This window comes from Marmota monax, unplaced genomic scaffold (assembly GCF_021218885.2).
Source record: "Marmota monax isolate L192 unplaced genomic scaffold, Marmota_monax_Labrador192_F-V1.1 WCK01_AAM20220418_F8-fsc00020, whole genome shotgun sequence".
NCBI classification, from domain to species: Eukaryota; Metazoa; Chordata; class Mammalia; order Rodentia; family Sciuridae; genus Marmota; species Marmota monax.
Window position 1 is genome coordinate 7,670,343 of NW_026692912.1, and position 14,313 is coordinate 7,684,655.

The 14,313-nt window shown below is 53.3% G+C and overlaps 1 protein-coding gene across 4 annotated transcripts in view; it reads left to right on the top strand.

Annotated features, from left to right (window-relative positions):
- Rgs3 (regulator of G protein signaling 3) overlaps positions 1-14,313 on the top strand; it is a 117,119-nt gene that overhangs the window by 39,952 nt on the left and 62,854 nt on the right. For all 4 annotated transcript variants that reach the window (XM_046451269.2, XM_046451267.2, XM_046451272.2 and 1 more), the window contains 3 exons: positions 3,968-4,164; positions 6,362-6,445; positions 11,664-11,775. In XM_046451269.2, the coding sequence (XP_046307225.1) occupies positions 3,968-4,164; positions 6,362-6,445; positions 11,664-11,775 (393 nt within the window). The remainder of the gene's footprint in view (positions 1-3,967; positions 4,165-6,361; positions 6,446-11,663; positions 11,776-14,313) is intronic.

The following is a 14,313-nucleotide window of genomic DNA, read 5'->3' on the forward strand; positions in this document are numbered from 1 at the left end:
GCTGTTGGATGGATTCTTCTCCTTTGGTTTTCAAGTCCAAGCCAGGGATGGAAGCCAGACTCCAAAATCAACCCCTTCTCCCAGGAAGGCTGGCCTGTGGGTCCTGACATTTGGCTGGCTGAGCACTCCATGAGGTCCTCCATGCCTGCCACAGAGCTCTGACTTAGAAGTCCAGCTGGTGTCTGGAGGGTTGGGAGACACTGGCCAGGTGGCCGGTGGTGCCCGCCTGGGCATGCTGGAGCCTTCCTCTGTGCCTTCAGAGCTCCTGGCCTCCTTCCTCGAGATGGCCTTTCCTTAGCATTTGCAGCTGGCTTCCTGCTGTTCCCCTCCGTGGGCGGCATGAAGATGGTACTTGGAAGAGTGCTTGTTTCTTCTGGGAGGAGAAGGGCTCCTACCAGGCTCAGGGTCACTGAGGAAGGCACTTTCTTCCTCACCACCCTGAGACCTCAGTGCTCTTGGGCCTGGTCTGTTGGAAGTGAGGCCACTCCTGGTGGGTGGACTCTGATCACGATTCAACAAGAAGTGTCTAAGAAACTTTTAGTTGGCACATTAGATTAGAGAGTGAGGATGTCACTGCTAAATGGTGACTTCATTAAGGGCAGGGCTGGGTCTGGCATATTTCTTTGAGTCTAGTCCCAGACCCAGGGCCTGGCAGACAGCAGATACTCAGTAAGATTTTGGTTAAGTGATTGACTAAGGGAGAATGACCCCAGTTGACTCTGAGCATGGGCTAAGGGTGCCGGAGAGGGGTGTCACCTGCTGTGGGCACGTGACCATGGGCTGGACGGCCTGGGGTTGGTTCCCTCTCAGCCTGAGAGATGCCTTCCAGGGCCACTCCCCACATGTGTCCATGTTTTCACTCTTGAGACTGTGATCCCAAGAAGAGAACAGACGTCTGAACCTCGGGGAAACGATGGTGTGGTTAATGCCACTGTTGACTTTTTGAATGCCTTCTATCAAGCTTTTGACTTTGTTTTGTTTACTCTTCATAATAGTAACCCTGCTGGTATCTAGGGAGATCTTTGCTCTTTACCAGGGATTAAGTCTTTGTGCTTCCAGTCCTGGGGTCCAGAGGAAGGGGTGAAATCCAGGGCACAAAGCTTCCCTGAAGCATACTGGGGGCTGTGTGGAGGTCAAGGCTGTGACCCTGACCAGGCTGCCAGGAGTCAGCCGGCCTTTCAGGAGGCATGAGCCGTCCTGAGTTGAATAGGGTTTGGTATCCCGCTGGGCCCTGGGGCACCCATCCGGCTGTACTTGGCATGTTCCCATTGGCCGAGGGTGCCCTCAGCATTGTCCCCTGCCCTGTGAAGGCAGCCTGGCCTCAGATCCAGTCCTGCCAGGGTGGGAAGGCTGCCAGGGCGCGCCTCGGAAGCTCAGAGCCACGCTATGTAATTAGCGTGTTTGGTCAGGGAGGCAGGTGTTGCAGGATAACTGGGTGAAGTAGGGGTTTAGACCAGACGTCATTGTGGAAGGAGCAGATGGGAAGTAAATGAGTTTGCCTTTACCGAGCTCCACAACCGGGTTGCAATCTGCACTGTTCTAAAAAAAGAAATACTTAGAAAATGGGTACCGGAGAGCCACGCCTACCTGCCCCCCAACACCGGGGTTGTGGAGGTGGGCTGTGGGCTTTGTAACGTTTTCCAGCCAAATGACCTTGGACAAGTCACCCAACCACTCTAGGCCTCAGTTTCCTTGTCTATAAAATGGGGCTGAGCAGACCTTTCCTCTCTGAAGGCAACATGATGGGCCAGGTGTTGATTTATGGCTCTCGAGATCCAAGGTGAACGTTCTTTGATAGCCATGAGCACCTGGGCCAGGGAAGGGAGGGAATGGATTATTTTAGGAGTCTGAGACTTGGGGCCCAGGGCCCCCATTTTGCCATGTGCAGGTGGCACCCTTGTTTAATTTTGGTCTAGTTGGCTTCAGTCGCCTCCAGTTAGCCCTGGGTGGTTTTGCCTTCTGGTCTAGGCTTGGCCATGCCAAATTAGCCTGTGTCGTGCCAGGCGGGCCCCGTGGCACCAGCACGGTTTGAGGTCCAGCTGCCCTTTCTGTCTTCCTGCCAACCCAGGTGTGCTGCGTATTCAGTGCTGAGGGTTTGAGGTCACCTGTTGGGCACTTGTGTTCTGGTCCAGCCCTTTCCCATCAGGCCTCTGTGAGGTCCCACTGGCCTTGGGCCGGGTGAGGCAGAAATTTGCATGACCTCCACTTTACAGTGGCAAAAGCTGACTCCGAGTGCAAAGGAGCCCACTCGGGGTTGCACAGCCATCTCTGACCTGGGACACGTGCTCAGCTTCAGGGGTTACCCAGTTTCCATCCCGCGCCAACCTGGAAACTTAGTGTGGATTCTTCCAGCAAAAGGGCCAGCACCTGGCAGTACAGAGCCGGCTGGGGCCAGAGCTGATAAAGAGATGTGGGCTTCTAGGGGCGTCTGCGCCTCCTGCCCCCATCCTGGGTTTCGGTTCTTTCTGCTCCTCTCTAGGTGATTCACTGAAGAAGCAGGAAGCGGTTTGAGTGATCGTGGTGGGAGTGCCGCCTCCTGATTCCACTGTGATCGGTGGTCACTCTTTGGGGGAGCAGTTGACTTGTTTTTCTCACATCTTGGTGAGAAGGGCCCTGGGTGGGAGGAGGAAGCAGGTGTGAAACCTCCAGGCCCAGCCTTGCGTTGGCGGGGAGCTTCCCTGAGTTGCAGCGGGGTCAGGCCACCTGTCAATCCCTCACACTGCTGCCTGGGCTGGGGCAGAAGGTGGCCTGGGTGCTGGGACCAGGCTGGGCCCCGGGGCCAGGGAGGGCCTGGCTGGGTCCCTTGGCAGCAGGAGTCCTCAGAAGAGGTCTGGGTGCACCTGGAGCCTGGTTACTCTGGGGTTGTCTGTCCCCTGCTGTGTTCAGGAGTTTCTGATTTCTTAGTCACTCTGGGCTTTTTTCTCTGCCCATCTGATGGGACATGATAAAAACACGCGCACCTCTCCTTGTTCACGTTGAGGTGTGTGTCCAGCGGGGTCCCTGAGGGACCACCTTTTGTCATTGTGGCTCTCTTCCCTGGGGTGACCTTGTTCCTCACTCTCTTTCTCTTTTTTATGACTATAGTACTGTGTAAGCTGGTGGCCAAGTGGAGGACCTCCTACCTGTGACAATGCCTAGACTTGCCAGAGTTCCTCGGGGTGCCTAATTTCCAAATTTGCTTTTCTAAGTGGGGGAATCACAATGACAAACATGACATGCTGTCCCAGGAGCTCTTCTGGGGACCTGGCTCAGAGCATCCCCTTTAACCCTTGCAACAGTCCCATGAGCCTGTCCCTGTTATTCTAGCTGAGGAAACCGAGGCTCTGAGGAGGAAGTCAGTCTCCTGAGGTCACCGGGCTAGCAGGTGGGGAGCAGGATTTGAGATGGTGCTTCCCACCAAGAACAGGTGCGGCAGGCGCCCCTAGTCTAGACTGTGGTGACCAGGTGGCTCCAGCAGACCCCATATGTCCTGGGAAAGCCCACTGCCTCTGCCACCGCTGCTGAGAATGGAACTTTGCTCAGGGGTGATGATGGGCCAGCTGGGCTGGGATGGCAGCGGGGGTGCAGATGCCTCAGGCAGTCGCCCCTGCTCCAACTCGTCGTTCCCTGTGGGACTGTGAGGTCAGTCCCCCTGACTCCTAAAATATGAACACTCGATTGGTATTTAAAAGCAGGAGGTCAGTAAACCGATGGATGGGATTCAGGGCTGGGGTCACAGGTGGGGACTGCTGCCGTGGTCACAGTTGTTGGTTCCCAGGTCTGTCCTGCCCTGGAGGTGCTTATTCACCTGTTGGTGAGGGACTCCTTGAGGCCCGAGACCCTGCTGGGGCTTCCCTGTGTTCTCCTCCTGGCACAGGGTGGATGCCCAGGCCCCAGTGTTGGCCGAGTCTGTGCTCCCTGTTTCCACAGAGAGGATCCTTTGCAGGGGTGATGGAGACACCTCACTGTCCCCCATCTCTGTCCACAGAATCAGGGACTCCCAGTAAAGGAAAGTCCTACACGGGCCTGGGGAAGAAGTCCCGGTTGATGAAGACAGTGCAGACCGTGAAGGGCCATGGGAACTACCAGGACTGCCCTGTCCTGAGGCCGCATGCCACGCACTCAAGCTACGGCACCTATGTCACCCTGGCCCCCAAAGTCCTGGTGTTCCCCATCTTTGTACAGGTGAGCTTGTCAGGCTGGCCCCAAGGGTCCCCTCAGGAGGAAGTGAGCACCAGGTGGGGTGTGGGTCCCAGGACGCAGGACTCTCCTTTTGGGAAAGACAAATGGCTTCGGAGGCTCAGGATTCTGAGGTCACGTGAGCAGGCTAAAGTCTCCAGGAGGACGTGGAGCACAGAGGGCCCCCTCCTTACCTCCTGGCTTTCTCTTTGTCTGGCCCAGGGCAGTGCATACAGGTGCTCTCATGTGAGGCATCCGCTCCTTGGCTTGGCCAGTGATTGGTTCAGAACTGGCTGAAGGAGAGCTTTGTGGCCCGGGATGCTTTTGGCTCTCCCTCTCCTCCTCCTCCTTCCTCTTCTTCTCCTGCATTTCTCTCACCTTCTCTTTAAAAATAATCTTTATTCCATCAACAAGATAATAGCCAGTATGAATATCGAGATGTGCCTTTTCTGTGTTCACATCTATCTATCTATCTATCTATCTATCTATCTATCTATCTATATATACACATTTTAAAAAAATAGATTTTATTCTATGTATCCTTTTGCTGTTTTTAAACAAACACGGTATAGCAAGAGCATCTCCCACTCACTAGATGCTCCTGAAGTCTGGGTCGTGTGGCGGTCGCCCAGTCCTTTATCACCTGCCAGGCTTGTCTCACCCGTCTTCCCTTCAAATACGTGTCCACTCTTCTCCTCCTTTGCTATCGTAATCTGCTCTGTAATGAAAATCCTGGCACATGAATGGCCTCTCTGATTCTTTGCCTTTGGAAAGATTCTTGGAAGTGAAAAGGCTGAGCCACGCACGTGGAGGCCTCTTTACACGTGAACAAGCTGCGTGCGTACCAGGATGATCCCATTCATTCTCTCATTAGCAGCACGGAGGTGACACGGTCCCAGGGGTGTCACTTCTGCCCCTGCCCTCCTCTGGTCTTCCTGGCATCCCATCCTGGGTCTGTCATAGTCAGTGGATCTTAGAATGCCTGCTTGGCTAGATGCCGTGCGTCTGTGGCCAGCAGCACACCTCTCCTCTCTCTCCACGCCTGTGGGCCTGGCCTCTGTCTGTCTGTGAGTCTGTGTCTTAGGCTGTGACCCAAAGGTCTTGGCATCCCTGGGGGTTATTTATTGTTTTTTAAATTTTGATATAAAACTAAAATTGATTTTTTAAAAAAAGTAATGGAAACTTTTTGAAAATTTTAAAATTGCATACCATATAAACTAAAAAGGGCCTAACACTTAAATGTACAAATTATGTCACAAATATGCACTGAGATAAAGGAATTGTCCCTCGTTGCCAGCCTGGAAGCCTGCATGCTCTCCCTGATCCTAATGCCCTTCCTTCCCACCGGCCTGGCCTGATGGGGAACATTTCCTTGCTTTTTTTTAGTTTTACCATCTGTGCATGTTTCCCTAAAAAGCATGTTTTGTTTGGCCTTTTTTGAGTGCTATTTAATGAGGACCAGACAGCATATATTCATGCAGGTCTCCCCTCGTGGCTTGTTGATCAGATCCGCGGAGGCTGTTGCGTGTCCTGGGGACTTTTACCTTTCCTCCGGCCCCTGGCTTGAGGTTGGGTAGTTAGAGCCACGTCACAGATGCACATTCAGCAGGTTGCATCCTGCTGGAACCTAGGGCATGGGGAGCTCTCTCTGAGCTGCATGGGGACAGGACATTGGGGTGAGAAGTTTGGGTGGGAATTGTTCCTGGAGACCTGATGGCCAAGGAGGAGGCAGTCAGTGGCAGTGTGTTATGAATGCACAGCAGGGATAGGCCTCGAAGGGACTCCAGTGGCCAGATCTCTCGGGTGTGGTTCTCAGGATGCCTCCTGGGCTGGACAGCAAAGACCTTCCTGGGAGATGAGAGCAGGACAGAGCCGGGGTGTGGGGGCTGCCAGGGCCTAGGAGCTCAGAGCAGGGGGCAGGCAGCTGGAACCAAGAGACGCCCTCCCCCTCTGCTTGACCAAGTGTGTGGTTGGACTTCCTGTCAGAGCACAGCCGTCACCGTGAGCTGGTGGAGAAGGTGACAGCCACCGTTCCACACAGGACAGGCTCATCTGTCTTTCTGTTTCCGTCCCTTGGGTGGTGGGGGCGTGTGGGTTCTTGCGAGGGGGCGGGCCGCAGTCTTCTCTCTGAGGCTGGTTTTGGCAAACTGCCATGCCCCGGGCCTCTGCACTGCCCACTCACTCGAGCCCTGCCTTGTTTCAGCCTCTAGATCTCTGCAACCCTGCCCGGACCCTCCTGTTGTCGGAGGAGCTGCTGCTGTACGAGGGGAGGAACAAGGCTACCCAGGTAAGGTTGCACGCGTTCCCTGCCGGCCGTCCTTGCCATCCTCTGTACCCTGCACTTTTCTGTCCTCCAGATGGTCTTGGAATCATACAACCTAACAACCCTTCTAACACCCCCTTGTGCCCCCTGTTCTCTTGACCGAATGGCCACCCAGCCTTTTCCTGCACGCTGCCAGTGACGGGCAGCTCAGTCCTCTCAAAGCTGTTAGGACATCTTTGATGGTTAGACATCCCCCAGCCCCTAAAGACACCCCATTCCCTATCCCAGCTTCCTCTAAGGAGAAGAGCTGGCAGTGTGTCCCAGCTGTGACGAGTGGCTTTGTCGGTGAGAAGATTCAAGCTGTTAGCCAAAGAGAATTTCTGGAGGCACATCAATTACTTGAATTTTCTGAGTCTGTATTAACCCAAATGCCAGATCCTCTTCTGAGATGAGTCTGATTTCTCCCGAGCGCCAGCTCTGCCAGCAGGGGTCAGAGTGCAGGCCAAGCCATTCCTCCCAGGAGTTGGCCCCTGCTTCTCGAACTGGGAGCTCTTTTCTGACCCACACACTCCCCAGAGCTGGCCAGGTTCCAGCTCAGCCCCAGAAAACTACTTGGGAATAGAAATGCTTGGGTACCCAGGGGCCAGGAGCCGAGGGCAGAGGGCTTACTGCCGAGCTGGGTCTGCCGGGCCGAGTGGCTGCTTGGGGCAGTGGAAAGATAAGCTTGGAGCAGGAGCCTGTGTGCAGCCCCAGCTCTGCTGCTGGGTCTCTTGTCACCTCTCCCCTCTTCTTCTGCCTCCCCATCCGAACGGTGGAATGGTCTGTATTCGAGGCAGGGTCTTAAGCTTCACAGCCTAAGTATCTGGGCACACTCTGTGCGATTGTCCCTAGAGCAGGAGGTCACCTTTTTTTGTTTTGTTTTGTTTTCCAACAAGAGGACCAGAACCCTCAAGTTCAAATCAGCATTGCTTTTTTTCAAGGGGGCTCCTTAGGTAGACCGCGTACTTAATCCCCCAACACTGGTTTTGCTTACGGTCTTTCTGGATCCCCACTTTGGGAACTTTCTTAAGAATCTCGGCCTCTCTTCTGAATTGCCTTAGTAGAAGCAAGACCTCATCTGGTGAGATCTGAGTTTAGGAGCTGTGCTTGGTGAGTGTGTGACATTGCTGTCAGGTGTGCCGGGACAGCGAGGTGTGACCACACATCCACCAGACCCCGAAGAAGGCCATCAGGGATTGCGGCCACCCTGAAACACACATCTGTCTAAATTCACTCTTCAACCTGCAAATATTGAGCACCCACTGTATACCTTTACCACACATGCATTTTATATACTTGCTCCCGATTAGCTCTTGCATGTCTCCTGGAGAGGCATGATTGTCCCCACTTTGCAGACAAGGAAACTGAGGTTCTGGTGAGATTAACTGGGGCCTGAGGGTCTCAAGGCTGGTGAGGAATGGAGCCAGGATTAGTATAACTGAGTACAGCTCAGAAATGCCTTTTATGATCCCACACTGTCCTGACATGTTTGTTTAAAAACAAAGAAACACAAGCCAAGCCACAGCCATAGTTACACTTCATCCAAAAAATATTTGCCTCGTGGATCTTTGGAACCTTAGAACCAAGAGATGCCCTCCCCCTCTGCTTGAAGATTGAAGGAAGTGATTTGAAGACAAGTAAAATAAATATATCCCTTTCTCTTGAAGTATGATAGCAACCAAATATGAGGATTGCTGTACCCTATCATGTTACTCAGACTAAAAATAGAAACCAATTCCAGAGGGATTTGGGTAACTTCACAGAATCTAGTATTGGTTGGGCTCTCAGTGCTCATCCCTGATATTTGTTTTCCTGAAATTTTTTTGTAGTACTGGAATTGAACTCGGGGGTGCTTTGCCACAGAGTTAAATCCCCAATCCTTCTTATTCATATTTTAAAGGAATTTCGAGACAGGGCCTTGCTAAGTTGCCCAGTCTGTCCTCAAAACTTACGATCGTCCTGCCTTAGCCTCCCAAGTTGCTGGGACTACTAGTGTCCACCATTGTGCCTAACTTTTCTCTGTAACTTTCCAGCTAATGGTTTTCCTGGAAGTTCTAAATCTGCAGAGAGGTAGCCTCTCTGAGAAGTGGTTTTGTTTTCTGGAGAGGTCTAAATTGTAGGGAGTTCTCTGTTAACCTTCAGCAGAATTCTTTATTTCTGAAATGTTCCCTGTTTGCTTCTTTGTCCCATTTCTTCTCCGGGCATGCTCAAGTTTGTGATGATCTGTGACGATCCAGTTGCACACCATGCATCCTCTGCCCCAGAAGTCACAGATTTGCTGCATGTACCCAGAGGTCAATCAGCAGTTTGGAACTGCTTCATTTAGACGTTCAGACAAGAGCCGCGGAGCATCTGCCTGTGGCCAGGCCCTGTGTGAGGCTGCAGGAATTCTGTGAGGCCCGAGACAGACACACCCTCTTTTTATGCACTGACTCACTGAGTTTACCATTAACTAAGTCACCAAGGTCTTTTCTGCAAATCCTGCCCTGAGGCCAGGTTCCCAGGAGAAGGCTTGGTTGGGGCCACCTGGGAGGACAGCCTTCCAGGTTGTAAGGATTCCCTAAGCCATCCCTCAACCCTTGACCCTTGGGAAAACAGATGTGTCCTCAGCGCCTGTGTGGGCAAGACACCTGGAGGACCCCTGGCCAGTGGGGGAAGGCCGCAGGTAACTGGACCCTGGAGCTAGGCCTCACTCTTGTGGGCCCTGGGACGACTCCTGGAGGAGGCCAGCCGATGCCCGTGTGCTGGGAGGGGTCTGAGGCTCTCCCCTGGCACGCTTGCCCTCTGCACCACGGCCCGCTGTGTGCCAGCTCTGTCCTTTCCCTGACCTGACCTTTGGGGAAATTCTTCATTCATGCCTTAATCACTTCCTGTCTAGACCATATTCTCAGCTCTGGGAGTCTGGGCTGGGGCAGTGGCCGGGGGCTTTTCCCACATTGCCCATGGCTCCTCCCCTGTGCACTCTGTCCAGCCCTCTCTGGGCCTGGGCCACGTTTGACTTTCTTGGCTCCTGGCAGGTTGTATCCTCCAACTCTGCCCCTGACAGCCTCCCTGTGTGTTTGGAGGTGACAGCCAGATTTCCCTGGTTTGGGGACATGTTTTGTGGGAGCCTGAGTATTGGCCTAGTGTTTCCGGCTACTGTGGCATCCTCTCTCCTTTGCTTGGACTTTGTATTTCTCTCCCCAGACAGCCAACCCCTTGAATCCTTCTGAACTCTTGATTATTTTCTTCCCCTTCCTTTACTATCTTATATTTTGGGTCTCCTTAGCGCCTCTCTTTAGTCCCTGTTTGGATTCTTGCACATCTAGGGACAGGCCAGTTGTAGGCATATTTGCTCTCTCTCTGGATAGTGAGAGCTTTTGGATCTGGGTAGTGGTTTCTGGCTGTGTAGCTGTAGACAGGTCACTTAACCTCTCTGAGCTGTAGGGTCTTTATCTGTAAAGGGTGATGGCGTTATTTAAGTGATGATCCATAGAGTATTCAACAAATGGAGGCTTCTGTTGGGCTGTATTATGATAGGGTGTGCTGGGAAGTGAGTTGGATAAGATCACCATTAAGATTCCTTCCAGCCCAGAGTTCTGGAGTCTTTGTGTTTGGGTCCCACTGGAGAAGCAGGAGCCCTGAGGCCCCCTGCTCAAGAACATCTTCCTGTTGTCTCTGTGGCCCTGATCCTCTCAATCTCGGTGTTTGTGCAATGCTCAAGCCACAAGTGGGCCTTGAAATGTGTATTGCATACTTTTAAATTACAGAAGGGACAGAGTCCCACTGTAATATAATGCAAATTAAAAAGAAATGAAGAAAGTCAAATCCCCACTCTCCAGAGTGAGGAGAGCCAGGAGTACCTTAGATATTTAAAGAATGCATATGGAGAGGGCTGGGGGTAGAGCTCAGTTGGTAGAGTGCTTGCCTCCCATGCACAAGGCCCTGGGTTCAGTCCCCAGTACCACACACACACACACACACACAAAAAAAAAAAAAAATGCATATGGAGAGATTTATAGTTTTGTTTGACAAAACTGCATTATATTCTAGGTATTTTTGCACACGGCTCTGTTTCAGTTTATGAGAGACAGATTTCTATTTCTGCCCACATAGCTCTACTTTGATTCTTTTAATAGTTGCATAAAATCGTGCCATTTGAAAGCAGCGTAATTTATTTTATCCATTCTCTCTTGACGGGCATTTATGTTTTCTTTCTTTCTGTCTTTTTTTTTTTTAAATTTCAGAAATGCCACTGAGCACCTCCTTCTCTGTTCCTGTTTGTGTGTTCTTGACTTCTGTAGGAAGAATCTGAGAAGTGGAGCTGCGGGTCATCTCTGACGGCCTGTGGCTCAGCGTCAGCACGCTGGCTTTTTAAACTTGGCTCACCATCCAGCACACGCTCGTGTGTCCTCAGCAGGCTCCAAGCTGACTTTTCTTACTTCAGAAAGGGAGGCAGGGTCGTTTTTTGACATCGCAAAAAGAACGTCCCAGAATGAATACTACTTTGTGTTTTGGGGGCGCATCTAAAATTGGATTTTATTGCTTTTAACTGAAGGCCACTACAGGATTTCCAAAACAAAGAGCAGTGTAAGCGGTCCGGGCTGTAGAGGATCCACTGGGTTTTTTTTTTTTTTAGCTTAAAAGTATGCCAAGCATGCCCGTCAGTTTACCTATAATGTCTAAAAATAGCCTTTTCCTTTGTTTTTGGAGCGGCTAGAACATACGGGAGATAAAGTTCTGTACAAGTCTGTATTGGAATGGACGTAACTGGCTTTTCTTGAACTGATTTCTCAATGCAGTTAAAATTACCTGCAAGGTATCTAAATGACTTCAGGCCACATGATGCTTCATTCCATTGGGCCAAGAGGTGGAGGAGGAGCAGGCTCAGGGTTGGAGCTCCTAGGCGTGGGCCTGGCCAGTCCAGGAGAGGGTCTGGGGGCACCTGGCTGGAGAGGAGCTGGTAGAAGCTGCTGGCTGTAGAGGGTGAGGGCCGTTTTTCTTCTTGCTCATTATTTCCTACTTCAAGGAGGGGACTCGAGAAAACTGGGGGCTGTGTGCCCTGCAGAGTGGGTCCCCCATGGGCTGGGCCACACTGGAGCTGCCCCTGGTTCTACCTGAGATGACGAGGAGGATGTGTGGCACAGACCTCCAGGGAGGTTGTGGCTGCCCACGTCCAGGGAACAGCGGAGCAGCTGGTTCTGTCTGTTGTTTCCTGGTGCAGGTGACGCTGTTTGCCTACTCGGATCTGCTGCTCTTCACCAAAGAGGACGAGCCTGGTCGCTGCAGTGTCCTGAGGAATCCCCTCTACCTCCAGAGCGTGACGCTGCAGGAAGGTAGGCAGGGCCTGGACGCACGAGTGCCCCTGCCGTGGGCAGCCAGATGGCTGGTTTGGGAGCCCCTCAGGAGCCTGGCTGCCAGCTGTGGGTCATTTGAGTGTGCTCTCTGGTCGGGCTCTGCCCCTGGCAGCCTCTCAGATACTCTTGTTCCATTCTAGACCATCCCAGCCTTCTGTAGACCTCGAGCTTTTCTGGGAGGTTCTATTCTAGAGATCTTCCAGGGAGGCTACGAAATGGAAGAGCTTTGGACTCAGACCCATCTTGAAATCTTGGTTCTGCTCATCCTTACTGGTGTGACCTTGGGAGATTATTCAACCTCTCTGAGCCTGTTTCCTCATGTGTAAATGAAGATAATAATAGTATCTCAGAAGGTTGTTGGGTTCAATTAGGTCATTCATGCAAAGTGCCTGGCCCACAACAGGTGCCTGATAAATGCTTGTTGCCATCCCACTCACTGTGCCTGCCTGCAGACGTGACTACTGGCCCCTCCTCAGCCAGCCACATGGCCCTGGCCAGAGCTGGGGGCAGCGGGAGTGCGTGTGGCTGGGGCTGGTGAACGCAGCATGCAGGAACATGGAGTGGATTTCTAACCCAGAACTTTCCACGTGCCCTGGTCCGCCGGGGAACGGGAAGCCAGCTGGGAGTGTGTGTCCAGCAGTTTGGTTTGGCGCCTGAGGTCTGCGCTGAGAGGGGCCCGATTTCCTCTCCTGGATCACGAAAACAACAACAGACCTGTTTGAGCACGGGCAACAGGGGGAAAATGTGACCCAGAGAAAGAATTCTGTTTGGGTGGGTTTTGCTCCAGGGAAACTTCCTGACTGCTCGTGGACCCATCCTGTGTGTTGGGTGCCCCGGCTGGCTGTGTCCCCGTGACAAAATTCCACTCTCACCTCCCCGTGGGAAATGGCTTTCAACTCTTCCTCTCCGGCTTTCACTGACCAGGGTGGCCACTGAAAAGAAAAGCAAGTCACTTCACTTGGGGCCAGCCCCTCCCTCTGAGCAGGCTGGCTCAGCCTGACCCAGGGCCAGTGGTAGGAGGCGTCCTCAGCGCAGGCACCAGCTTTCTGGGTGCTCCCCTGTGCCCTGCCAGTGGACTCTGCCCTTGGCTTCCTTGCTGCCCGCCAGCTGCTCCCTGCTCCCTGGCACCCGGCTTCCCTGCGCTGGTGCACACCCTGCATACATGCTTAGGGCACCCCCTCTCCTCTGCTGCCCCCTGCCATCCCGCAGTGCAGACAGTGCAGGCCAGTTGAATCTGAGGTGCCCTGGGCAGGCAGAGCTCAGAGACATACCCCGAGGGGGACTAGAACTGAACCCCAACTCTGCTGTGTTATTGTAGTTCTGGGGCCACTAGCCTAGCACCCTTGTTTGCTCAGCTTCCAGATACAGGGAGGGAGGGAAGAGAAGGGGGCTCCGACTGGCTGTGCTTTAGGTGGAGGTCAGGGTGGGCGGAGGAAGGGATGGAGGAGCTGAGGGCGTAGCTGGAGGTGGGGGTCTGGCTTTGCTGCTCATGTTCTGTGACTTTGGCTGCCTCATTCCCATTTCTGATCGGCTTCTCTGACTGTGAAACAAGGGTTGGGTCAGGCTTCTGTGTTAGCTTCCAGTCCTGACACCCTCTGTTGGGACCCCCATGGGTGCTGGGAGAAGATGGACAGTGCCCAGGCTGCCCTGTCTCCACCCCTTGGGGGGCCTGGACTGGGAGTCAGTTGTTTTTTCCCCCTCTGGAGCCCCCAGACCCAAGACTTGAAGTTAGAGGAAGGGTGCGCTCCATCCCTCACAGGGACACATGGTCAGGGTGGTGGGGGGGGCCTGGTCATGAGGCAGGAGAGCTCTCCAGATGCTGAGCTGTGTGTCAGCCACAGTCTGGTGCAGGCGTGGCCTCCTTGACCTAAAGACCACTTCTGCCTGCAGAGGGCTGAGGAGTGAGGGTGGCCAAGGCAGTGTGCCTCAGAAGAGATGACCAGGGACATCAGAGCCTGGCATAGGGTTGGCATGGGAGAAGATGTGCCTGCTCTGGATTTGTTGGGCAGACCTCAGGCCTGACACGGTTTGGAGCAGCCTCTGGGGAAATGGTTGAGGGTGAAGGAAAGGCTCCATGATGCCGGGCAGCTAGGGTGCGTGCTCTGGTGTGTAAGACTTGGGCCCTGGAGTGCCCCCGACCACCCCCAGAGATGGCTCCAGAGGTTCACGAGGTCCAGCGCCCCCTCTGCTCCTCTCAGGGTTGGAGCTGTTCTGAGTCCTGGCGCCTGATTTCCTGCGAGACTCGGTGCTGGAGCAGGAGCCTGGTGAGGCTGCCATGAGACACTCGGCCTCAGCCCCTGGGGGCACAATGGTCTCCACCTGAAGCTCCTAAGCTTCTTGTTGTCTCTTTCAAGTTAATACATTCACAGAATTCATTTGGGGCCGAGAAGATGTAAAGAAGGGGTGTATCCAGCCTTTCCTGTAGGCTGGGGCCGGAAAAGGCTGTGTCTGTGGAGAAGCCACCCGACCCTAGGGACCAAGGACTCCCTTGTGACTTGTCTGAGGAGCCCTCACTTT